The 26,094-nt window shown below is 37.7% G+C and overlaps 3 protein-coding genes and 1 long non-coding RNA gene across 5 annotated transcripts; all 4 read left to right on the top strand.

Annotated features, from left to right (window-relative positions):
* Positions 1 to 962: 962 nt before the first annotated feature.
* On the top strand, positions 963 to 4,278 carry LOC148724287 (uncharacterized). 2 transcript variants are annotated; one of them, XM_088734557.1, is made up of 4 exons: positions 963 to 1,140; positions 1,432 to 1,530; positions 1,987 to 2,035; positions 2,277 to 4,278. In XM_088734557.1, the coding sequence occupies exons 1-4, from the start codon at positions 1,075 to 1,077 to the stop codon at positions 2,408 to 2,410; spliced, it is 348 nt and encodes a 115-aa protein (XP_088590683.1). In that variant the 5' UTR covers positions 963 to 1,074; the 3' UTR covers positions 2,411 to 4,278. The 2 variants fall into 2 exon arrangements, with proteins under 2 accessions (XP_088590683.1, XP_088590684.1); XM_088734558.1 differs by having other exon boundaries at positions 982 to 1,132.
* On the top strand, positions 3,310 to 4,176 carry LOC148724288 (uncharacterized). The gene has a single exon (XM_088734543.1). It carries the CDS (start codon positions 3,310 to 3,312, stop codon positions 4,174 to 4,176), a length of 867 nt encoding a protein of 288 aa, XP_088590669.1.
* A 4,424-nt stretch (positions 4,279 to 8,702) lies between the features above and the next one.
* LOC148724286 (uncharacterized) lies at positions 8,703 to 11,459 on the top strand. The gene is made up of 2 exons (XM_088734073.1): positions 8,703 to 9,447; positions 10,003 to 11,459. The coding sequence occupies exons 1-2, from the start codon at positions 8,847 to 8,849 to the stop codon at positions 11,457 to 11,459; spliced, it is 2,058 nt and encodes a 685-aa protein (XP_088590199.1). The 5' UTR covers positions 8,703 to 8,846.
* Positions 11,460 to 12,671: 1,212 nt separating this feature from the next.
* On the top strand, positions 12,672 to 15,797 carry LOC148724285 (uncharacterized). The gene is made up of 4 exons (XR_015991892.1): positions 12,672 to 12,770; positions 12,977 to 15,096; positions 15,264 to 15,343; positions 15,764 to 15,797. It is a non-coding gene; the product is annotated as an uncharacterized LOC148724285 (long non-coding RNA).
* The last annotated feature ends 10,297 nt before the right edge of the window (positions 15,798 to 26,094 follow it).

Below are 26,094 nucleotides of genomic sequence, written 5' to 3'. Positions count from 1 at the left end.
CTGTTTCAATTCTTTTTTTCCTCGCCATTTGGTAACAATATAATGACTTCTTGTAACTCATGGTTGACGTCCTGTTCACTGATTTATTTCATTTTAATGATCAATGCACTTGAATAATTTTACGCTAGTCTAAAGTCGACAAACACTGTCCTTCACTGCGTACTATAAACTGAGATTACACTATTTCTTTCTTGTTTCACTAACCTTTTCCGTTAATACAAAAGTGAAAGCATAATCGTAGAGCTAAAACATAAGATATATATGTATGTGCAGACGGTTATTATTTTCAACCCTGATGATGGAAAACAGCCGAAAACGTTTGGTTCAAACATTTTAATTTTTTTTTCTAATCTTTTAGCCTTGTATAGAATATAGTTTTTTTTTTGATTCCTCTTTTCCGCTCCTTAGCCAATATACTGTCTTGGATAAACAGCATGCGGTTCAGGATTCATCATAAGTAATGGTGACATCCAGGAGAGAATATCTCTTTCAGGGACCTAACAAACTGACTCCTTCCTGAAAACTGTTTATATTTGTAGAAGCCTAAATTCAACACCTTTGTTCATCGCTGTTTTGACCACTAAATCTTGACACAATGATAAATAATGTCTATGATGCAGCAAAAAACAAAATCGCCAATATCATAAATTTCCTTTTAGCTCGTTTCTTTCTGACATGCCTCTCTTTACAAGATTGATGAACAAGTGTCAGGGTACAGACGTCCATTCACCGAATCGAAATATGGCGTCCAATTTGAATTGCTATTGTTCGTGACTTACTAGCCTCTCACACATGTGATAATCCTTTTGCGTTTCCACGCGAAGACGAGGCTTGTAAGTCCAAAACAATGGTAATTCAAACTGAATGCCATATTTCGATTCGTTGAATGGACGTCTGACCCTGACACTTGTTCATCAATCTTGTAAAGAGAGGCATGTCAGAAAGAAACCAGCTAAAAGGAAATTTATGATATTGATGATTATTTTTTTTTTGCTGCATCATAAACATTATTTATCATTTGTCAAGATTCAGTGGTCATACGTGTATTTATACGGTATATTCAGTACACAGTGAATGAACATTATACCTTTGACTCTTAACCGAGAAGAACACCGGAGTTTACAGCATAAACGTGAATTGGTATATATTTTGAAGCATTCTTGTTGGCTTGGTTATTGCTATGTTATCTTTCATTTAAAGCTTCTTCATCCAATCTGCATTATAATATCAGGTCACCACTAAGTTCTTTTCGTAAGCTATGAAGATACTGATTTTACGGCTTTGTTTGTGAGTAGACTTGTGCTTTTTAAGGGGAACGGGTTTTTTTTTTTTTTCTACCCTCGCGGAGGGTGGTGTGATTTACGTCATAAGCCAGACGATACTGCACACCGAGCTGAAAATAAGATTTTCTTTTCTTGCATCTCTTAATAGGGTCCAATTTTCAGAAGTGGTACGCTTTGTATATTTCAAACCATGAAGATCTTCTTAGCCGTATTATTTATGTGTCTCGTGTGCTCGCAACCACCAGAGGTGAGTAGAGAATTCTACAACTAGATTAAATTCTTTATCAACCTCACCAGTACAGCTGTATTTGGGTGTTTTACAAGTCAACAGAAGGAAAAAAATATTCAGTACCGTGAAACATGAGCTCCGATATGTTATCAGCTTTTGACGTGTCCCTTGCAATTTTCACGCATATGATCTTTGGCAATTGGAAATATGAACGGAAATTACATATATAAAGTGAAAAAATTTAACCTGTGAATGAGGTCAGCTTGCTATCTGTGATTTATTTGGAAACTTTACAAAAGTACACACAAAACTTTGAATTCATGCCTAAATCTGAATTTTTTTCTTGAATATTTTCTCTAGTAGTCTAGCCCTGCTACAATCCAGTTATTTTCTAGTTTCAATCGATATCTCAGAGTTTTACTCACACTTACCCTCAATATAAATGTTTGTAATAGAATAGTTTTATTTTCGCAGGTTTTTGGAGGTAGAATTTTTAAGAGAGCGCCGCTTGGTGGTAAAATAGGTATGGTACTGATTATTGTGGTTAAAGCCTTTTAATTCATAGTCATGAGCATATTACGGTCTAGCTAGGAAAAATTACTGTTATTGGCGGCGTGATTGAGACTCTCGTTACAAATATCGATGATCGTTAACTTTTAATTTTGCCTGTAGGATGGGGTGGGACTGTGGCGACGTGGACTGCTTGGAGAAGCCGGAAAATCACTTATACAGTAACAAAACATTTCTTTTTCTGGTTTTTTCAGTATTATGTGCGGGAACAGCTCCAAGTGGATTGTGTCGTCCTGATCCCTGTGTGAGATCACGCTGTGGACGGGAAACGCAATGTGTTCCATGTGCGAATTGTAAAAGCGCAACCTGTCTACCGATTTGGCACTGAAGAAAGCATTAAGACGTTGCCTCTTAACGTATGAAATCGAACTGCTACCTGTGGAAAAAACAAAAGCTTAAATAAACCAACGAAGATAATTGACCATGGTATTAAATATTGTGATTAAAACTTTACAATTATGCGTCTTAATGGTTGCCAGGTTTTATTGTGTGGGGCCAGTTACGCCAAGACGTACAACCGTCATACGCATCAATGATCTTTGCCGCGTCATGGACATTCTTCTTTTTTTTTCTAATGCATACACTATATTACAAATTGATTCACTGTTTCATTGCAGGAAACTATTTTGAATCATTGATATGATTCCGATCAGTATATCTGAAAATTCACAGCGCACTGGATAGTAAAGATGGCTCAGGGTAAAAAATTATTGTATGAAAGAGTGAATATACAGTGGAACCCCTCTAAACTGGACCCTCACGAAACCAGAATTCTCTCTATACCTTTTTGCCAAAACTTACTGAGAAGGTGGTGGCATCTTAGTGATTAATCACATTTCTAGTAATGGACTTGATGAAATACTACAATATGCATATAAACAATTTCATAGTACCGAGACAGCTTTAGTCAAAGTTGTTAATGACATTATTCTAGACGTTGATAGGAATAGGACTGTTATCTTACTTTTATTAGATCTATCGGCCGCTTTCGATACGGTTCATCACACTATACTGATTGGGAGCTTAGCTAACCGCTTTGGTCTTTGCGATCTAACTCTGGCCTGGTTTAAATCATACCTGAGCGACAGATCTCATTTTGTGAGCATTCGTGGTGCGCGGTCTCTCACGCGTTCGCTGTCGTGCGGAGTACCACAGGGTTCCGTGTTGGGACCGATTTTATATCTGCTCTATACCTTCCCATTGGGGGATATTGTCAGACAATAAAACATGGGCTATCATTTCTATGCTGATGATACTCAGTTGCATCTGTCTTTCAATTCTCTCAGTAGGGATGATCAGGCTTATTCTGTCGCTCGGGTTGAATCTTGTGTTAGAGATATCGACCGTTGGATGTCTTGTAACAAACTTATGTTGAATAGGGACAAGACGGAACTGATCGTTATCAGTTCAGAATATCGGCCACACCCATCTTTGGACAGTATTCTGGTTTATGATCATCGTGTTGAGCGGTCTGACAAAGCTAGGAACATAGGAGGGGTTTGTGATGAAACCTTGTCACTGGATAGGCATGTGAGTTCCTTTTGTAAATCTGCTTTATTCCATCTTTGGAATATCGCTAAGATCAGAATGTATTTGATTTCTGAGAGCACAAAGACCCTCGTTCATACTTATGTTATTTGTCGTCTGGACAATTGTAACTCGTTGCTCCTCGGGTCACCCGAGTATATGATTCAGAAGCTCCAGCGCGCTCAAAACTGTGCTGCACGCCTCGTAGCTGGGCAACCTAGGACTACACACATTCGCCCCGTCCTTAAGGAGCTACACTGGTTACCTGTGGAGCAGCGAGTTACCTTTAAAATATTACCGTTAACTTTTAAAGCTCTCAGTGGTCTGGCGCCTCTGTATCTAAGTCAACTTATAGTCCTATATAGCCATACAAGAAATCTTAGGTCAGCTGGCAGACATTTGTTAGAAGTACTGAATGTGCGCCTGAAGAGCTATGGGGACCGGGCCTTCTCGGTCGCTGCCCCAGAGCACTGGAATGATATTCCCTTAGACATTAAATTAAGTCGATCAGTTGACGTTTTTAGATCTAGATTGAAAAATTATCTTTTCAGACTTGCTTTTAATTGATTTTGTCTTGGTAAGATTGTTAGTTAGATATTTATTAGATTGTAAAGCGATATAGAGCTTTTGTATATACCGCTATCGAAATAAAGTTATTATTATTTATTTTCGGCCCCAAAGTCTCTGTCATACATTTTCTCTATTTTTAACCTCAATAAACCGGAATCCCTCACTTCCGAAAACCGGACACTTTTTTCAGTTCGTAATCACATACTGACAAAGAAATTGACCTCCTTAAATCGGACGTGAAAGTTTTAAGCTTGCCGCCAAAATCAAATCACACGTTTTAAAACGTGATCGAAGTTAAAATCGTAATCATGCAGCGGTGAAATCCCAATCAGAAGTGAGAAACGCGCATCGGCTAATTACTCATTGTTCTATCGGTACTGAAGCAAAAAATCTAAAGTCAACAATCGTGCCCGCTGTTGTGGGGTTGAATGAAAGACAACAAAAGGGGTCAGGTTAAGAGACTGTCATCTTGCGGGTGAAATCACTTGCGAAAACAAATGAAGTAGTAGTAGTAGTAGTAGTAGTAGTAGTAGTAGTAGTAGTAGTAGTAGTAATAGTAGTAGTCTTTATTTAAAGAGGGTAGCACTTAAGAGTTGAAAACTAATAAACTTGTGGCCCTAGTAAGTAGAAGTAGCAAACATCACAATGTCTGAGAGACCAGCGAAACGCCAAAGAATCGGGTTATCGTTAGAGAAGAGAACTGAGTTGATCAAATGCGCGGAATCAGTGCCTAAACCGACACTGAAGGCTCTAAGTGGTAAATTTGGGATCAGTAAATCAATTGTAGGTGACAATTTAAAGAAGAAAGAAGTCTGCAAATGAATTAAAAGTGGCGATCATATTACCCTGTGTGTGACACGGAATTTTTTTGTAGATTAAATAAAATGACGTTCAAAAGCTTCCTTGTGATCCATGTTGTTAGTTCCTTTACTGATGTGCTTTATTAGTGCTCGTGTACCATGCACTGGTTCTTATAGTCAGATAGTACATTATGCTGCATAAAATTTTCTTATGGGTAAAACCTCAGTACACCAGACACCCCTCTAAACCGGACATTTCCTCCGGTCCTAAGGGCGTCCGGTTTTGAGGGGTTCCACTGTATTATTTTCAAAATGTTTTAGCATCTCTTTTGCTTTCTGAAAACTTTACACACACTAACTCGATTCTCAGGTAAGTTACTTTGAATGAAACCTTTTATTAGCTTTTCAGGAAAACAACTGTTTTGAATATTCTTTCATTTGTACCACAAAAATGAAGACATCACTTCAAAATGCATTTGAGATAAAGTGCAATGTAAGAAAAAACTCTTTATTAGCCCTGAGATTAAACTGTTCAAATTTGCGGCACATCTCAAAAATTCATCAGTGTGTGGGATTTACACAGCGGGTAAGTTTCTAATTAAACGTAACTGGGGTTCTGCGTTGGTGGGAGAGTATAACAAGGTAATTTGGTATTATCAACTGAGTTGGCCACCGAAGAGTTTCAAAACTGAACGTAAGCCATTGAACGGGGCAACTGAGAGCTCTGACGAAGAGCTAAAGCTCGAAACTTCAGTTTTGAAATTCTTTATGGCGGCCAATTCACGTTATCAACTCAGTTGATATTACCAAATTACCTTATATAATTTACAAGTTGTCTACAATTAATTACAAACTGAAAACTGAGGTCGTTTCCATATTTGTTTCCTAAAAGCAAATTTATAAATTATAAATTATACTTAATGATGAAACTACTAGCATAAAAGGGCAAAGTAAACAGAAAAAAATTGTCAAGTGCTAATAATAGTAAGAGCACAAAGGTCAGATAAGTTTGCATTGATTGCACGTGCAGCCAATTATTGTCCAATAACAGCTGTTCTTTCTCGGTGTGAATCGAACTATGCTTAGCATGCCTGCTTCGGTTCAGTGATTTATAACAGTAATTCAGATCACAAGGATAAATAATTCCGTCCCACCCTTCTCTATTGATAGCACTTGGCAATCACTAGTATTCAATGTAATGAAAAGACTTTAATCTACGTTTCATTCTAATATCAGTTAAAACATCATCGAAAGACACAAACTTTGACAATTTGACTCCTAGCAATGTCAATAGGTTAATGTTATTTTTTAGCCATTATTGGCTGTTATACATTGTAACTGTCGGTAATAAATACTGTCCTGAAGATTAAGAACGCTCGGCCTCGTAGAATTGTTTGTACCTTTAATCACTCCTTAGGTTCCTTGTTACATCGCCCTCCGTTTCCGTTCAGTCTTTCCGTTTATATAGGACGAGTAAAACCGATAACAATGAGATCCTTAAAGCAAATTTAACGCCCTGAAATTCGTTTAGGTTGGCCGAGGTACAACCTTGTCTCGAACAGTGAAAACATGTGTCACTTGTCCGAGCGAAGACTGGTAACAAAATTTAAACTAAATGCCGCTGTACTAATCTAATGCGACAGCATTAACATACATGATGTTATAGTTTCTCACATATTAATAATTAAGAACTATTATCTCAAGAAAAAATTTTTAATAAACCAGGGTTCGGGATTAAGTGCTCCCATGCTAATTACACTTTCACCCATAGACTCATGGCAGCTATTTATTTTGGGCGTCGGTACCACTAGCCACTACATGTTGCCATGGGAACTTGGGGGATCCCGGAGGATTATCACCTCCAAGAGGGGATTACTACTCCTCTGGCGGCCAAGGGATTATCACCCTTGATAGAGAATTATCGTCTCTTTTGTCGCATAATTAACTAGCTTCTGACCTCCATGTTATGTCAGCTATTTTGTGACTGGAGGGCTTAATCCCCTACCCCTTTACCCCACAAATGTGTTCTTATTGTTGTCTCTAGCTAGTAGGTTGAGAGCATTAAGAGGGGAAGATTGACGTTTGTGCATCAATCTCACTTGTGAATGGAGACATGGGGTGCAAGAAATGACGATCGACGACTTTTAACCACGTCACTCAGTAATTTTTGCATCCGTCATCATGGTCATTATTAAATAATAAAGGCAATTGCTCTGTCAAGATTTTATAGTCAACTTCAGTTCAGAAGTTGGTCATTTAACATTTTTCACCACCAAGATAGGCTGGGAAGATCTCTGAAGTTTACAATTTTACATCATTTACCCAAGTGCGGAGTAAGGTAGCTGGAAACATTTCTTTCTCTACCATATTGTTCAAGAGCTCCTAGTAAGACCATGGCTTGGTAATGTGCGGGGTTATTTTGGTACAATGTGCTCACGCTTCCGTGCGATTTAAAAAAGTCACTTTCTACCACAGCCAAGTTTAAAGAACTGAAAAGCATTATTCTTTCTGTTCTTTCGGGGAGTGGTAACAATGTTCATTTTTGTTTCAGTATCTAAGACTAAACTTTGTGTCCTATTTCATTTCTACCATCAAGAAGATATAAACAGTTCACGCCGGGGCCAGACCACCCCTCCAAGGGGTCATTAGTGCGTGGGTTTTTTTTTTCAAGATGGCGGCGTTTGTGTGCGCAAAGGCTTCTGGGCGTTCGAGAATATGGATCCTAGGCAAATTCGGTCGGTTTTAACCAAGCTTTTTGTAGCCTGGGTACAATACAGCCGATTAAGGCGCCTTTTTTCAGATTTTCCAGTTCAGTAGCTTCCTGTTGATATGCATTGAGGGTAATTTATTGAAAACTTTACGGAGAAATTGACTATGATTGGAGTCGAAACTGTCGGAGAATATTCGGCTGAAGAGTGTTCGAGGTAGTGCCGTTATATTATGATTTTCTCTGAATGTAAATACTTTCATTAAAATCGAAAGTCATACGAAGTTTGTTCGATGTCTATTCTTATTAAATATGTACATATTTATGGATTTTGTCCCAATGAAAAAAAAAATTTCCATGGGTCCTTAGGTTAAGCTCGAGTGGGCGAAAACAACGCTTCCCGCTTGCCGCATACAACCGCCTAAAGAAGGAGAGAACGCAAGCTCTAATTGAATGTGACGGGAAAATAAGCAGTCTGAGGTCACAACTAGATGAAAAAACCACGGAACTTGAAGCTTTGAAGTCGAAACTTCACAAAACTGAAGAGCGTATTCGAAGAAGAAAGCGAAAGGTTGGTTCATTTTAGTTATTTCTGATCATTGCTCGTCTGACTGCAATGATAGCGATCATAAGATTCAGTAACATAAATAGGCTGTTTTGATTGCTTGAATTCATCAAATAAGCCCAAGTTCGCCCTCAAATTATACGAAACTAGCAGATCATAGAATTTACAGTGAGTCGGTGACAAATTAAAGTAAAAAAAGTTTATAAATTTATCATGCACAATTAAAGTCTTATTGTTTACCTCTTCGGGTAAGGAGAGTTGAGGCTATGATCTTATCTACAGACTTGGCACACTACTTACGGTTACCTTTTCAATCATACTTATTTATCACTGTTATTTTTATTTTGAACTATTCATTTATTTGCTTGAATTAATTAATTTACATATTTATACACAGATTGCTGAATTGGAAAATGTGGAGGATGATGGTGGTGATCATGCCAAAAAGAAAAATGATGACAGGGGGCCCACTATCTCAAGTGAAATTCATGGAGCAAACAGTGAAAAGCTCAATCTTTCTAGGAAACAGTTTTTCAGACGTAGAAAGAGGACCCTGGCTGCACTAGGTCCCATCCATACTTGTGCTCGAGCAAAGATGAAATTTCCCAGAGACAACAAACCAGTGCTTGATGGTATGTGGACCACATTAATATGCACTGCATCAAAACCTGAGATGACCAATTACATCAAGAATTCAAATATTTGCATGCAAGAGATCATGCCAAGTATTATCAGAGGCAAAATTAAAGATTATGAACACAGCAAGGAGAATAAAGTGAGAAGCTTACGTGTGCTTTATGAAGGGGGCCTCATAAGCAAGAGAAAGTACACAAGTATTAGGAACAGTTCAGATGTTGTAAGAGAAACTGAAAAGAAAAAGAAAAACATGAAGACAGAATTTATGACAGGATGCGAAGTTCCAAACATTTTGCCCTACAAAACACTGATGAGTTTTGTCAGAAGCATAGAAATTGGTGAAGTGCTATCCTTGGATGATTTGGCTGGTAAATATTCACTAGAATCAACGTCTGGTGTATACAGACCATTGAAGCCTTTTCTTCTGAAGCTTGCAGATCTGTACTTGTTTCTGGACAGTAAAACCCCCTGCCTACACTGGTTCAATGGAGAGAAAGGAGTTTTGCATGTAGCAATTGGTGCAGATGGTGCTCCCTTTGGGAAGGATGATACAGCAACAGGTAGATTATTATTATCTCCAGACTGAGGGTACTAGACTGATATTGTATCATTAATTTAGCCATAAGACATGATAATGTTACTCAACTGTCAAATTCAGAAAACCATGAACACCTGAAATGTTTCAGGAATGTTGATTACATGGTGACTTATTACATTAAAGTTCAGGCAAGCCAACCTCAAAACCACAAACTAATTACCAATGTTGCTGTTTACGGTTCAGTTTTCTAACACCTGATTGGCTCTTTCCTTGTAACACTATGACATTCCATAAATACTTCTGGTGTTCATGGTTTCCTTAGTTTCACAGTAAATCACTCAGTGCATCTGAGTCCCCTCTTTGAACTAATTTTTTTGTAATTTTTCAAATATACTTGTTATTAAATATGACATTCAAGCTCTGGAAAATATATATTGAATAACTACTTTTGATCATTATGATATTAACTATTTCCTAATTATTACAAATATGGTAGTGTTCAATACTGTTTAATAATTTGTCACCTTTTAAACTACACCTATTTTGTCTGATGAAATGTTTTTGTTTTCATTTATAGCATACCTTGTGAGCATTCTGAACCTCCTAAACAGGGTGCAGAGCTGCAATGACAACCACCTCCTTATGGGTGCTAATTCTGCTGAAGATACTCCACTAATGAAGCAGTATACAAAGCACTTGGTCCAAGAAATGGAGCTCATGGAGGGGGCTAAATTAACCACTGACCAAGGCCATGTAGTTGAATTTAGATTTCAGCTGATCCCAAGTGACATGAAATGGGTTTCATCAATGTCTGGAGAGCTTAATAACTGTGCTATCTACTTTTCTCCCTTTGCCAATGTGAACCAGACTAATAAAGTGACCATAGGTGGCTCAATTGGTGGACCTAAAGAAACCTGGCAACCATGGGATTACAAGAAGAGAATTGAAGTTGCAGAGAAGGTTGAGAAGTTTAAAGCTAAACTTAAGGATCCTGAGGGAAAACAAAGAGCAGAGGTCACCAAGTTCATTGCTAAGGAAAAATCTAGGCAAGAATTTGTTCCCCCACTGGGCAAATTTGTGGATTTGGTCAAGGCAGAGCCCCTCCACAACACCAACAATGCCTGGCAGCAATGGTTTTCAGCCCTCCTGACACTTGCCATGCAGTACACTGACCAAGCTAAACTCAAGACAGCAACAGCAGTGTCAGATCTTCCAAACACATCACCAGTGGTAGCATTTCTGAATTGTGTGAGGGGAACTGCAAAGTGTGGAAGGCTTTACAACAGTTTCAACAGGTGGTTCAGCGAGAAGAGAAAAAAGGGAATTTCTTTCTCTTACAGATTCACTGGATTGGAATCAAAGAGGTTTTCATGGAACTTCACTTACCTTATTCAGGAACTACTGAAGATAAACAATCTATCAAGTGGGTCTGTGGTGAAACTACACACATTGGCATTTACTGGTGTGAAAATCAGGGATGCTGCTGCCATCTACTCCAGGGTAGATGTAAACAAGCAGCAAGTCGAGCATTTGAAGATCTTGGGCCAGCACTACTTCACAGCAAATCGCCTGCTATTAGGTGGTGTGAATCCCACTGTGTGGACACTGGGATATGCCATCCCATATCACACTGGCCAGCTGTTGGAGAAACTTGGGTTTGGACTTGGCCTTAACTCCATGCAGGGTCGAGAGGCCAAGCACATCAAGCTGGCAAAGTATGTTGAAAATACTTGTAATGTCAAAAAAAGCATGAGGTGGTGGATTGTGTTCCGCCATGAATTTGTTTGTCTCTTGTGGCTTAGAGAGATGGATCCTTTTAGTGTTTCTTACCGGCAAGAGAAAAAGAATGCTTGTGACTCCTACATCCCTAAGAGGGTGAAGGACCATGATAACAGGTTTTGTTATTGTGGTCTTTCAAAGTCAAATGCACATGACGATGGTTGCACAATTTGCACAAGCAATATGATGCAGCTAGTTAAACAAAGTGTTGTTGCTGGAAAACTTAACAATGAACTCAAGCAGTTCCTTAAATAATGTGGTTTTTTTGTCATTTAAGTTAACTTTAATTAAAACTAGTATTTGTTGTCATGCAGAACTACCACAGGCAGTGAGGAAACCTATCCATCCAGTTAAGTGTTTCACTTGCCTGCCAGCACATTTACACAACAGTTGTTTAATAATGTAAATAATTTTAATCATTAATATTTTTAATACAGTGTTAATATTGTAGTAGTTCTTCAGTTCAATAGATGTATTCAAAACATAGAGTCCACAAATATTGATAAGCCATATGACTAGCTAGCTAATATGCTAAGATTATTAACTGAAATTATTTTGAAAATATCAAACAATAATTACATGATATTATTAAAAATGAAAATTTTTTTTTGTAATGAAATGTATATCAATAAGGATTTCTCTAGTGCTGTGGTACACCGCTCATGTTCCAGTATCCATAGTGAAATTTCACGGTCAGAACTTCGTTTTTCTTGTGAAATCTCAATTCCAGTGGCTTCTCATCCGAAACAATAACCTCACACCTCTCCATTTCACTATTTAGTGGCTTTTTTAAGATGTTTTCCCGCTCTGCTTCAGCACCGTCAATGTCCATCCTCTTGAACAAATATAGGGCCTTTCGAAAATCGTTGATTTTGTAAAACTGTTGGGTGTTCGTTTCACTAAATTCATGGCCAAAATTTGTTCGGTCCAGGATATCTTTTGAGATACCTAAAAATACCTCCATTGGCATGTCCACTGTAAACTCTCCACGCCATGGATTAGCCAGTTTCGGTCTTGAATTGAGCCGGCGTATAATTTTTGCGTGGATCTTTCTTAGGGCTCTGGCCACCATTCCGCGTGCAGGCAACAGCCGTTGGATATTGCGATCTCTTGAGCGCCGACTGAATTTATCTTCCAAGACTCCCAAGGCACTATGAAGCTCTCCAAAGAAGTCATTCACTTTTTTTATTCCATCGCCACTTGAAACTTGACTTAAGCAGTCTGATTTAGCGCGTTGCAAAGCAGGTCGAAGTGTTTCGGCAAACTCCACTTTGGAGGCCATCTTGGATTTGAGGTACAACAGTTCTAATTTCTCACCATTTTGAAATTTACCCATAAGTAGCCTCGGGCTCCTGAAGACCCATTGGAGGGGTGGTTTGGCCCCACCGTGGTTTATATTAGCTTGCTCCCATCTAACTAAAAATGACGGTTAAATATGTGTTGGTATTTTTACCTCCAAATAGGGTCCTTTTTTCAGACGTCGCTTAATTTCAGGGAGGATTCCAAACCATGAAGATCTACTTGTCTGTTCTATTGATGTGCGTCATCTGCTTTCAGGCCCCACAAGTGAGTTAAGAATTAAGAAAGCTGGCGTTTTTTAAACTTCATGTCACAACTCGCCAGGAACAAATCAATTTTGACATTCTAGCATCCGATTGTTTTCTGGTTTTAAATCACCACTAGTAATTGCGATTTAAAAGGTTTTTAAAAAATTTAAACAGTTTTTCATTCTCGAGCCATGTTGATTACACATCTTTTTTTATTTCCCGTAGGTTCTCAGAGCTAGAATCAAGAGAGGTTTGAAGGGTAGACATTTGCAATGTTCGTTACTTCGTTGATATCAACGAAATGAAGGCATTTGTAGATACGCTGGACTGTCTACTTAGACTAAAAGAAATTTTCTCGAGCGTATATCTACATCTGAACGCAATTTTCTGATCCAGTTTTCAAACAAATCATTTCCACGGTCAATATGACTCAGTCAAGAATTGAAGTGTTCAAAGAAAAAAGGAAAATCCCTTTGAATGTTGTTTAACCATTTGTTTGTTTGTTTAATTTCCCTGTTAATTTACAGCTAAACCTTGCGACCCAGCTATACCTGGAACATGTTTCGACCCGGATCCTTGTGCAACAACAAACTGCCCGGCGGGATCGATATAAATGTTTTTCATGTTTAGACTGTTCTGTCTTTTTGTTAATACATCTGACGAGGAGACGATATAGCATATCCTCCAAATGTGTGACAGCCAATGGTCAATAATTAACAATTATTCGTCGAAGGCGAGGTGAATATCGTCGAATCATCCCCGAGACGAAGTCGAGGGGATTATTCGACAATATTCACCGAACCCGAGGCGAATAATTGTTTTAGTATAATTTCAGAGATGAACAACAGAGAAATTTCTAAAATCATAACATTTTAGCAACATTTATTAACTTTTTATTTTAACATTTTATGTAAACCGCGTGGAGCGGTTTATATAGCGTCATAGAAGGAACCGCTCGACCAACCAGATTGCTGGAAACTCTTTGCTCAGCTCTGAAATTATACTAAAGGCAAATAGAACTTAAATGACTTTTGTGCGAACATTTGTCACATTTATACAGTATTGAACAGTTAAATCTTTCCTCCCTTCCCGTTTCCCTTCCAGACGCTAAGTGAAATCAAGTGCCGAAGTAATTGTAAAATTATTGTATTGCGTAAAAACACAGAGAGTGCTTTTCTTAAGCATTAGGCTAGCATGGCGTCAGGCGTAACCATAGCAATTCAATGATCTCCCTTATGGCAAGAGTGTTTCTGAGAGTTCTATCCAAAACGGAGTCAAAACTATTGTTGTCCAACGAAGGCCAAAACTTTAATGGTAGAGAGAAGGCGAACCCAACTTTACAATGAACTCACGATTTTGCAATTTCAGTATTGGCGCAAAATTTTCGCATGGGTGCTCCGAGCATATTTTAGTTGTTTTTCGCGATTAGTCCTTTGCTAAATTTAATTTCCACCAAAATCGTTTTTTTTTTTTTTATTACATCAGGGACAGCATGTGTGTTGCTTCATGGCAGTTATGTTTCACCTCCATTAAAAATCGCTCGAATTATAAAGCAAATGAAATTTGATAATGACCTTTCATTATCAGGATCGTGACTCCTTGTACAATATCAATGTAAGCATTGCCAAAAACATAAGTAGCACAAGTAATACAACATCATTTTTAAAGTATGGCTGATATCGGCCATAAGAATAATTGTGACGAGCAAGACACTTAAAGGAGGTAAATCTCATAATTATAGCCGTAGAAAAATATTGACCTCTTCGGTGCACTTAAGGATACATACAAGAAGTAATTTTAGTATCATTTAGTTTCACCCTTTGTTAGAGTTCTCATGTCAATTTTATAACAAACGCCTTTACCAGTTGTAACTTTAATTTTTCAAATTATCGATTTAGTTCGGACGCTTTTGAAGGATCATCGCTTGGAAATGTAAAAATACTTATATAACACACTCTAGTTTTCCTCGTGCAAGTGAAGTAATCAAGATAACTTTCACAACAGAGAAGAGGAGGTCTTTGTTATCCCGGCCTTAAAGGCAAGCTTTGTACATTGATATGCATCAAACCCTTGCTTGACGTAGTTTTTTATCGTGCATTTAGAAACATTTCTCAATTAAAAATTTTTTTTAAGACAAACTGCTTTGATATGACGTCTGACATTTGTAAATTAACAAGGTGTGACGACAAATTTCAAGCAAACATTAGAACAAGGAAATTTTGAAACATGACACAAGTAGTCTCGTTGTTTATTGCTGAGTCAAATACAGCCAGAAGTTCTTGCAGAATCATTCCATCCATAGCTGTGAGCCGAAGAGATCTCCGGAGTTTAAGTCAAAAAAATTAGTAAGTTACATTGATCCTCCACGTCGCTCTCTATGTTCTAAATCTTTTAGATTAGTTTTCGTAGCTTACTCTAAAGAGCAATGGATTGATACAATGGCCTTTGACAATGCAAGTTCACAAGATGTCCTAATCTTGGAATTTACTCTGATGTGTTCATTTCCGTTCAGGTTTTCGCCGAAGATTTGAAACCATGAAGCTGTACATGGCTGTGTTATTTATATGCTTTGTTTGTTCGTTAGCCAACAAAGTGAGTTGAAAATTCAAAAACCCGAATAGTTTCTTTTTAAACAATTCATCAAATATTCCTTTATTAGTAAATAAAAAGAAGAGATATTCCGTTCCCTGAATATCCCTGTGACCTGTAAGAGCTTGAGCTTGAGCTCAAAATTTTATATAAAATATTCTCAAATGTTTTAACTAACAATGTTCGTAAGCGTAGTACCATATATATTTAGAAAGTTTATTAAAGGAAAGAAATCTCAAGACAGCAAATTCCAACAACAAGAATTGCATCACACACATCAATACGGAACTTACAGAGACGTGCCAAATTTGAATTCATATCATAGGGTTGTTTTCTAGTTCTGAATCACTATTGCTGAGTTTTGATTAGAATAATTAGTTGTCATACAGGTATTTTCCTCACACATGATGTCTGTTTCTGTAGGTTCTTGGAGGTAGAATTAAAAGAGGCCAAACAGGTTAGAAGCTTCTGAGTTTGATAATGAAGTCTTAGGTGTTGCAGCCTTGGACAATGCCTTTTTTTCAGCTAGGTTACTGAGTCATGAGGATTGAAGTTTATATTACGATACTTACTTCTGAACAAAAATTGAGTTTTGCCAAACATTCTGTTTCCACCGATATTGCGATCTTAATCTTACGATAGCCAAATATCCCCTTTGGTTATCTTATGATAGCCAAATATCCCCTTTGGTTATCTTATGATAGCCAAATATCCCCTTTGGTTATCTTATGATAGCCAAATATCCCCTTTGGTTATCTTATGATAGCCAAATATCCCCTTTGGTTATCTTACGATAGCCAAATATCCCCTTTGGTTATCTTATGATAGCCAAATATCTCCTTTGGTTATCTTACGATAGCCAAATATCCCCTTTGGTTATATCTTGCTTATTTTCAGACAACTGTGGCAAAGCTTCACCTCGATCATGTACCCCGGATCCTTGTAAGAACATATCTTGCCCCAGGCGGGGCGAGAAATGTTTTCCATGTAGAAATTGTGAACACTTTATTTGTGTGCAGATAAAGTTGTGAGGAAAGTAATGTGCCTTTAAATATGTAAGGGTTAGTTCCTGTACGTTGCTCAATAAAGATAAGTTCCTCTAAATTACATGATGTTCTTTTGTTCCAAAAAGAAAGCCCTTTCCGTACTCTGGTCCCCATCCCTCTCCCTCTCCCATTACTTTATCAGTCTCGTGCCCAGACCCTCTATGGTCAAGCGGTTGTAAGGATCTTACATTCCAGTCATTCCAGTTACACTTACATTATAGGATCTGGGTACCAGATCATTACTTGATAACCCTAACGGCTTACTGGACATGAACTGAATTCAACTACCGTGAATGTGGTGAATTCATTCATGCTTTCTGGGGATATAATTCAGCTCCTCAGTAACACTTAACAAATGGTAAACACCACAGCCTACGCTATGGAGTTATGGATGCACGCGGGAGGTTGCTTAGCACGAAAGAAGCGAATAAGTCGCTCGAGGCGATAGCCGAGAGCGACTCTAGCTTCTTGAGTGCTTAGCAAACCTCCCAAGTGCATCTATAACTCAATAGTGTACGCTGTGGTGTTTACCATTTGTTTTATAACATAACATTGATACATTGTAGCTAAAGAGTTCCCTTTTATGTAACAAATCTTACGTGACCAGAAAAAACAAGCGCGCACGGAAAAATAGTCTCTGCATTTGCTCACGTCGGCAGCGTACACCCATGGGCAAATGGGGGACGCTAAATTGACCAATCAGAGCGCGCGCTTTACAATGGCTATGTTATAAACTCAGTTGGTAAGCAAGAAAGAGTATAAAAATAAAATAAACAGGTATTTCTAGTTTGAACTTAAGGTAAAAAGAACCATAAGGGCAGTACAAGAAATGAGAGATACTTGAGTAAAATAAAAAAGTCGATCAGCTTATCATTTTACTGCAACCGTTTCGATTGAATTAAAAGGGGTTCTTTGTCTCCCTTCTAAAACTACTTAATGTCACGGGATTTTAGAGAGTTGCGTAATACGTAACCATATTTGTTACTTTTTTAATACTTGCTCGATATCAAATAGCCCTCAAAATGTCCTTGCACTACAAAAGAGGACTCAACTACTCGGTGTGTAAACAAATTATTTGGTGGGTCATCCCCGGCTAATGACAAACGAACAAACACTTTATTTAACGAGGGTAAAATACATTATTACCGGTTACCCGGTAGTTTACTTAATGGCCCCCAACAAACCCTACTAAATATAAAAATACCTACTAAAAACTTCATAATACTAAAATTGTACTTAAAACGTCCTACTGATCTTAAATGACACCGTGTGCTTCCGCGAGCTGTACAGCTAGAGAACACGGAAAGTCCAATAAATTAATCACTGAAATTGAACTTCCAACCTGTGAGTCTGGATTGTAAGATTAAGTAACCTAAGATAACCAGAGCTCTACTAGATGTTACTCTATTCGAGACAGCAGAAGTCTCTGCTTGTCAGACATACGCATCCACTCTAGTTGTCAAAATTGCAATTGGACGTCTTTACAACTTTCTTTTTCACAAGTTTCTGGTTTTGCGTTTAAGCTTGACCGGCTGAGAGAAATAATACGTTGAATTCCTGTGTTTCTTGTGGTAGTATATTTCTGTTTGTACCAGAGAAGATTGATCTATCTGAATTGAAAATTTTAGGGAAAATGTATTTTCATGGTATGTTTGCTCATCTACGTTGTAAAGAATATCGTGTGAATCCCGGTCAGACCAATGTCAGACAAACACGTGGCGTACCCTCGTAAATTCAAGGAAAAAGTGGAAGCGGTTTGCATTTGAATTGTAAAAAGTAAGTTACCAGTTTTTCTTTTGTCAGTTTGTCCTTTTTAAATTTCTAAGGCAAATTAAAAGGCAACTCGCCCTTTGGTCCGTCTTCCTGTTTGTAAGACCATGAGTTTTATTACTTATTAAAATGTCACTGTTTTTACGTAAGGACCACCTGGGCTAAAAAAAAAATGTGAAAATAGAGACACTTCAAAGGCTACTTTTTCGGTACCTATTGAATTCCTGTCAGTACAGCAGATTTTCTTCTTTTATTCTACTTAAGCTTTTTAATGGAAAGCGCTAGAAATATCTTCACTAGCATACGGAAAGTATGGGCTAATTCAGTAGAAGAATGGCCTGTTATTGACTTTGTTGCATACTGTTTAGAATACATATGATGCACGATCCTCGCAGTAGATAGCCTCGTAATAAACCCGTGAAAGTGATTAATGAGATACAATGAAATATATGAAGTTCATATATTTTGTACTGCGGTATTAGATACATATGATGCATGATACATATGATCAACTTAACGGCCTGCTCCCAGTTGGCTTGTTAGCTCAATTGGTAGAGCGCTGCACTAGTATCGCAGAGGTCAGTGGTTTGAATCCCGAACAGGCCTGATTTTTTTCAGGTCTGATTTTCGCTATTGCTTAAATAGCGCTATCTACTGCGAGGATCGTGCATCATATGTATCTAATACCGCAGTACAAAATATATGAACTTCATATATTTCATTGTATCTCACTGTTTAGAATATTTGATGGCAGAGAGATGAAGTACAACGGCTTCAACTCAACTCAAACCTTGGTTGAAAATTTTTTTGACATTAACAGCATTATCTTTCATTGTTTTGTTGCACTCAGTTTAGGTTTACCTGCGTACCAACCTTTTGCAGTGATAAAAAGCATTATTATTTAAATAAAACGCCTTTGCATGTTTTCCTTATGCTGAGAAGTTTCATGTGTCGTATCGTCTTATTTGGCATGCTAGATTTAATGAGTCATCATGAGCCACTACATTCAAAAATTCGTATATTTCACCACAGAATCCAAGGATAAGGCTGGCTTTGGAGCCAAATAAACTACCAGTCGGTTAAGTTCTAATTAATTTTCCATGACTTCTAAGGCAAAAACGGCACGTTTATAGACTCAGTTCGACGAATGATGGGTTTCAATTAAATTTTTGCCAACAATCCGTACATACAATCGTGTCTATGAAATTTTGTCTGGCTACCAAGTGGTCCATTTCTCAAACCATTTATCTAAGGGAGCAAGGTTGCGAATCGGATTGTCCTCTTAAGTTCTTGAGGTAAACAATGTCTCATTTAAGATCAACGTGAAAAAATTCCCGGATTAGTGCTTTTACAATATATCTATTTTCCCTCTTTATCTTCCTATAAAGTTGAAATGGTAAATTGGCCACCGCAACGATTACAAAAGCTGACGTTTCGAGCGTTAGCCCTTCGTCGGAGCGAATGACGAAGGGCTAACGCTCGAAATGTCAGCTTTTGTAATCGTTACGGTGACCAATTTACCAGTTCAACTTTGTTGACAGATCCAAATTATTTCGTAAAACATGGATTTGTAAAACAAGGATTTGTGAAACATGGAATTGTAAAACATGGATTTTCAGTGTTTGAATTGGTAGTACCAATTCAAACACTGAAAATTATCCATGTTTACTTTCTTTCTCGCGACCTTCTTTACTCTTTTTCACGTGTTTGCTGGATGCATAGTATTCACTTTTTCACGTATTTGAGTTAACTGGAAAAGCTCGGTCCAGATATGTACAGTTACTATAACAAATCTGGAGAACATTTCAAGTACATGGCGCTGAGATAGACTCAACACAACGTTCATCTTTAACACAAGAGAAGAAACAAATGTAAAGTCAGCCAAATAGGAGGTCCCAAATGTCCCGCTTCCAAGCTCTTCTTTAATTTTTACAGAGCTCCACGAGAACTCTGAAAACTCAAATCCACGTCGCCGTTTTCTGGTCAGAGATGGAAGAGATGGAAGTTTAAAAGAAGCCGCCATCTCCTTCCCATCTCCTCCCGCGCAAATTTAAAAGATGCAAATTTATTGTCGAGAGAGGACTACAATGCATTTTTCAAATTACGGTCTTTTGGCAGCCTGGTTGTTTGTATGTCACGTACAATTTTGTTTGTTCCATGTTTGCCCTTGTAAAATTACCTATTCCTGTAAAACGTTGAAAATCGGTCTTGACCAGCTCCTGTGTACTAAAATGTTGATAATTTTAAAAATAAAAACGCGCCGAATGCATTGTAGAGTCAAATATAAGCACGTGGAATTTTGTTTATGAACACGAGAGAATGACGAAAACCCTGAGAATGGTTACTCGCTGTAAGCGAGTGCTTCTCGTATTTCTTGATTATTCTTAAAAATTTCCAAATGCTAATACAAACTCAACATCAAACAATCTTTTATAGAAATTATTAGTTAATGTAAAATGAAAATAATATAAAGTAAAACAATTAAGATTAAAAAAGGACAGACAGAGAAATAAACAAATAAACAGTCGAACAGTGATATGTTTCCATAAATCCATGTTTTACAAATTCATGTTTTACAAATCCATGTTTTTACAAATCCATGTTTTACAAATTCATGTTTTACAAATCCATGCTTTACAAATTCATGTGTTACAAATCCATGTTTTACAAATCCATGTTTTACAAATCCATGTTTTACAAATCCATGTTTTACAAATCTACGTTTTACAAATCCATATTTTACAAATCCAGTCCATATTTTACAAATCCAGTCCATGTTTTACAAATCCAATCCAGTCCCTCTTTTACAATATGCCTACAGCACGTAGTTGAATTCTACCTTCGCCTTAGTACGCGCTATTCGTCTATAGAACATTGAACTCTGTCAATATTAAACTCTGTTCATATCGTAGTCAGAAGTTCTTGTCGAGTTCGTCTTAACGATACGCACTGCTCTTTGTATGTGGTTACTTGGATTCTTGGTCTGCTAAATTCTGTCCTTGTAAATCACACATCAATCGATGGTGAACGCAGAAGTGACTAGTTTTCAAAATACCAGAGACCAAAGAAGAAAAAAAGGGTGCTAATATAACACTCGACTGACAAAATATCTTCCTACTTTACCCTAAAGAAGTATATTATGGAGACAATTGCCAATATCTAAGTCCTCATGTGGTTTGAGGACTGCTATGAGAAAGAAGAGGGTTGCACGCTCACCTTCATCTCTAGGTATGTCAGTTTAACTTTTGACATCGCAATGGCCATTCATTAGCAGCGTGCTAATGAAACTAAGGGAAAAAATTTAAATAGCGGGCAGCACTCTGCGAACAGTTGCTGTGAAACTTGTTTTATACTCCAAAGCGTTTCGTCTAAATGTCGTTAACTTCTTCAGGGAATTTTTCAGGTAATCACGGAACGCCTATATTTATAAGCCGTCAGTTAGCGACTATTACGTGGGACAATGGAAACCCGATTCGCTGCGAATGTCAGGTCGCAGACAGATGTGTTAAGTACAAGTACAATACTTTATTTCAGAACAACATACAAATACATAGTTAATAAGAAAAAGGAAACCCAGAGGTTAACCTTATATCAAGGGTCTCCTATTTATGTATAAAATCTTACAGAACTAGTTAATAAAAATGATTAACGAGTTAACTAGTTAATAAAAATATAAAAAAGTCAAATAAGAAGCAGCTAAATATCATAAATAAATATAAAATGGCGATGCAATAAATATTCATATGTTTCTTCAATTTTGATTTAAACTCACTAACGTTAGGGCTGTCACAAAAATTAAATACATTAATAGGAAGATTGTTCCAGGGCTTGATAATTCTGACAAAGAAAGAATTTTTGTAGCAGTTCAGTTTTGCGAGTTTGAGTTGTAGCTTATATGGATGGTTAGATCTCGACTTAGTGTTTTTACAAAGTTCAAAATAGTCACTGAAATTTAATCCATTTAGATTGAATACAGTTTTATAGCATTCCACTAAGGAAAGGAAATCTCTCCTTTGTACTAAAGAGTTCCATTTAAGAATATTACACCTCTCCTTATACGCCATCTCTTGTCTTTGGCCTAAAGCAATTCGCGAAGCTCTTCTTTGTATGTTCTCAATTTCATCGATGTCTTTGATGAGGTGTGGTGACTACACCGGGCAAACGCATTCCAGGATTGGACGAACCAAGGTTTTGTACAAATTTGAAAAAAAATCTTTATTTTTACCGCCTACTGTGCGTTTAAGTAAGCCAAGAACCTTATTTGCTTTGTGAACTATTTGTTCAACATGTTTTGACCATTTCAGATCACTAGTCATAATAACTCCAAGATCTTTGTAATTAGATACATTCCTCAACACTGTACGGCTCGATATATTGTACCGTGTGGACTTTTTGTCTTTGTTATGTGTAATTCTCATGACTTCACATTTGGTAGAATTAAATTTCATCTGCCAACGATCCGCCCATAGGTCGAGGGTGGTCAGATCTATCTGTAAAGCAATAGAATCTTCGACATTATTTATCTGTCGGTAGATTTTGGTGTCATCGGCAAATAATTTGGCGGTAGACGTGATGTTGCCAGGTATTTCGTTCACATAAATAAGGAACATAACCGGTCCCAGTATTGAGCCCTGAGGGACACCAGATGTAACAGGTGACCAATCCGAGTACGATCCACGTACCATAACTCTTTGTTTTCGATTGGTTAAGAAGTTCCTATACCACAGGTGCAGTTGTCCGTCTATCCCGTACCTATTGAGTTTTAAAAGTAGGTGCTCATGAGGGACACTGTCGAACGCTTTTGACAGGTCCAGAAATATTACATCAGACACTTTAGACGAATTTCTTGTTAAGCACCAGTCATTTATAACAGCTTAAAAGTTGTGACACTGTCGATCAGCCTTCCAAGTATCCAAATTGGCTTGGGTTTAGTAGTTGGTGTTCCGTCTAAAATGAGACAACTTGTGAAAATTTCACAATCTTCTCCGCCGTTTTACTGATGATAGATGTTAGCGAGACTTGGCGATAGTTTTCCTTTTTATATTTTAGTCCCTTTTTATAGACTGGAATAACGTGTGCAATTTTCCAGTCGTTGGGTAGTGAGCCGGATTGGAACGACTTGTTAAATAAGTTACAAAGTGACTTAGATAGTTCCAATGCACATTCTTTTAGGATACGAGGCAATCATTCATCAGGACCTGGGGACTTTTGTATGTTTAGGTTTTTCAGATAAGAGAAATAGCTTGAAGAAGGTGGCCTTGTTAAGCAGCGATATAAGTAAACCTCGTGATTAAATGAACTTGCGCTAGATTTCACAAAAACACATTGTTATTTCCAAGAAAGGATAACCTCTTCGGTTCTTTCTCCTCTTGGTGAAGAGAAGGATTTGATGCAAAAAGCGAATAGTCTTTTTCTAATAAACCATTGCGGCGGAAAGCAATAATTCTGGCTAGCTTTTTTAATATCGCTACGATATGACTTTCTTAGAAAAAACACTTTCAGGATTTTAATAGTCAGTCCACCTACTATGACATATACCTGCAGAGAAATCTATCACCCTCAGCCGAATAACACACCTGAGGCGGTGTAATGCATCTTGGAAACATCAAACCGAGGCTGATTTCAAGAAACCTGCCACACACATATGTTAATGACCTTGCCCAGTGCGAAGAATTAAAAAAAAAAAAGAAAAGAAAAACACCACAAGAACGATATGATCAAAAACAACATTAAAAAACCATGTCATTTCACTTTAACACAAAAACTCTTCCTCATTGCTACAATAAACAATCAGTTCCTTCAGTGCAGTCGGTAAAGCAGGAGGCAGTGTGGCCGCGTGGTTAGAGTGTCGGACTTGTAATCCACCGCTCCCGGGTTCGAGTCGCACCCTGACCACTGGATCTGTTTCACGGTAGCCCCGAGTTCAGATCCTTGGGCACGCTTGTAAATAGCCAACTGGTTTGCTCCGGTTCTCAATGACGTTCTTAATGATGTTATATTCAATTTAGACCATTTATTTCATTTGTCTGCAAGGACCACAATGGAAACTACTGGTTCACCAGTAATTGTGTAATCCTATAAAGAGACTTTTTTTTTATTTTTTTTTTAACGCCATTGAATTAACTGTGAAACATTCAGCAAGCAACCGTGGACGATAATCCTACTCTTGTACGTTGGATCAGCAGTGATCTAATCGGCCCAAAATAACGAATATAAATATAGAGGCAAGACCAATACAACGTAGATAAGTTTTAAGACGGAGCACTATATTTCCGCTGACCAAACCAGCCTTCTTCAGGTGCAGTGGGAATTGACATAGAATTAAGGTGGTAATTAGATAGCTGTATGATGTAATAGCGGAAATATGTAAAACTAATTTGATTGACAATGAGATAACAATTAAAAATAGAAATAGTAAATAAAAATAGAAGTAAAGTAGGGTAAATTGAATAAATTAAATAACTAGGAGTAAGGAAAAACACTAATACATTTAACAACAACAAACATATGAAACATATGTGTGAACTGCGGTTATGAGACGTTTATGAGCACGATCCTTCGCAGTAAAGCACTATTTGAGCAATAGTGAAAATCAGACCTGAAAAAAAATTTCAGGCCTGTACGGGATTCGAACCACTGACCTCTGCGATACTAGTGCAGCACTCTACCAATTGAGCTAACAAGCCAACTAGGAGCAGGCCATCAAATTAATTCGACATAAACCCGTAGATGATAAATCAAACAACAACAAAGATATGAAACATATGTGTGAACTGCGGTTATGAGACGTTTATGAGCACGATCCTTCGCAGTAAAGCACTATTTGAGCAATAGTGAAAATCAGACCTGAAAAAAATTTCAGGCCTGTACGGGATTCGAACCACTGACCTCTGCGATACTAGTGCAGCACTCTACCAATTGAGCTAACAAGCCAACTAGGAGCAGGCCGTCAAATTAATTCGACATAAACCCGTAGATGATAAATCAAACAACAACAAAGATATGAAACATATGTGTGAACTGCGGTTATGAGACGTTTATGAGCACGATCCTTCGCAGTAAAGCACTATTTGAGCAATAGTGAAAATCAGACCTCATAACCGCAGTTCACACATATGTTTCATATGTTTGTTGTTGTTTGATTTATCATCTACGGGTTTATGTCGAATTAATTTGATGGCCTGCTCCTAGTTGGCTTGTTAGCTCAATTGGTAGAGTGCTGCACTAGTATCGCAGAGGTCAGTGGTTCGAATCCCGTACAGGTCGGAAATTTTTTTCAGGTCTGATTTTCACTATTGCTCAAATAGTGCTTTACTGCGAAGGATCGTGCTCATAAACGACTAATACATTTCTTCGCGAGCGTTAAGCCATTGGGATAAATAGTATTGCCTCTTGAAATTAAAAAGCTTCTCTGGCCTTGCGGATCGAGTCTCTCTTGGAAAACACTTTTTCGATGGCGATAAGCTCCATGTCGGGAGCAGAGTGGTTGTGAGAGGAAAGGAAGTGTTCTGCGACTGTAGTAGGTTTATATTTAGAGTTGGGTTTATCAATGGTACGGCGGTGTTCATATAATGCTCCGTCTTAAAACTTATCTACGTAGTATTGGTCTTGCCTCTATATTTATATTGAATTAACCTATTTTATCGACCGATTTTTTTCCAAAATTAGAAGTCACTGAGTATTAAATTAATGACGGTCACCTGTTGGATGTTGGATGCTGTTCGATTTTATACCAAGACGATAAAACATGGTCATGGATCTGACGCCAATCTTTCTTTCCACTTTTTTGTTACGTTTCATTTCTGAACCTTTCTCTGAAAATAAAAATTACTTTTCACGCTTTCGATTTCGACTTGAAATTGGCAGGAAAGGGAGCCTGTGAGAACTACAATTTAATTTAATTTTCATTACTCTGTCAAACATATAATGGGGTAGTAC

The sequence above is a fragment of the Stylophora pistillata genome, chromosome 9 (assembly GCF_964205215.1).
Source record: "Stylophora pistillata chromosome 9, jaStyPist1.2, whole genome shotgun sequence".
Taxonomy (NCBI): Eukaryota; Metazoa; Cnidaria; class Anthozoa; order Scleractinia; family Pocilloporidae; genus Stylophora; species Stylophora pistillata.
The sequence above is the reverse complement of the archived record's forward strand: the minus strand, read 5'-3'. Positions and strand labels throughout refer to the sequence as shown.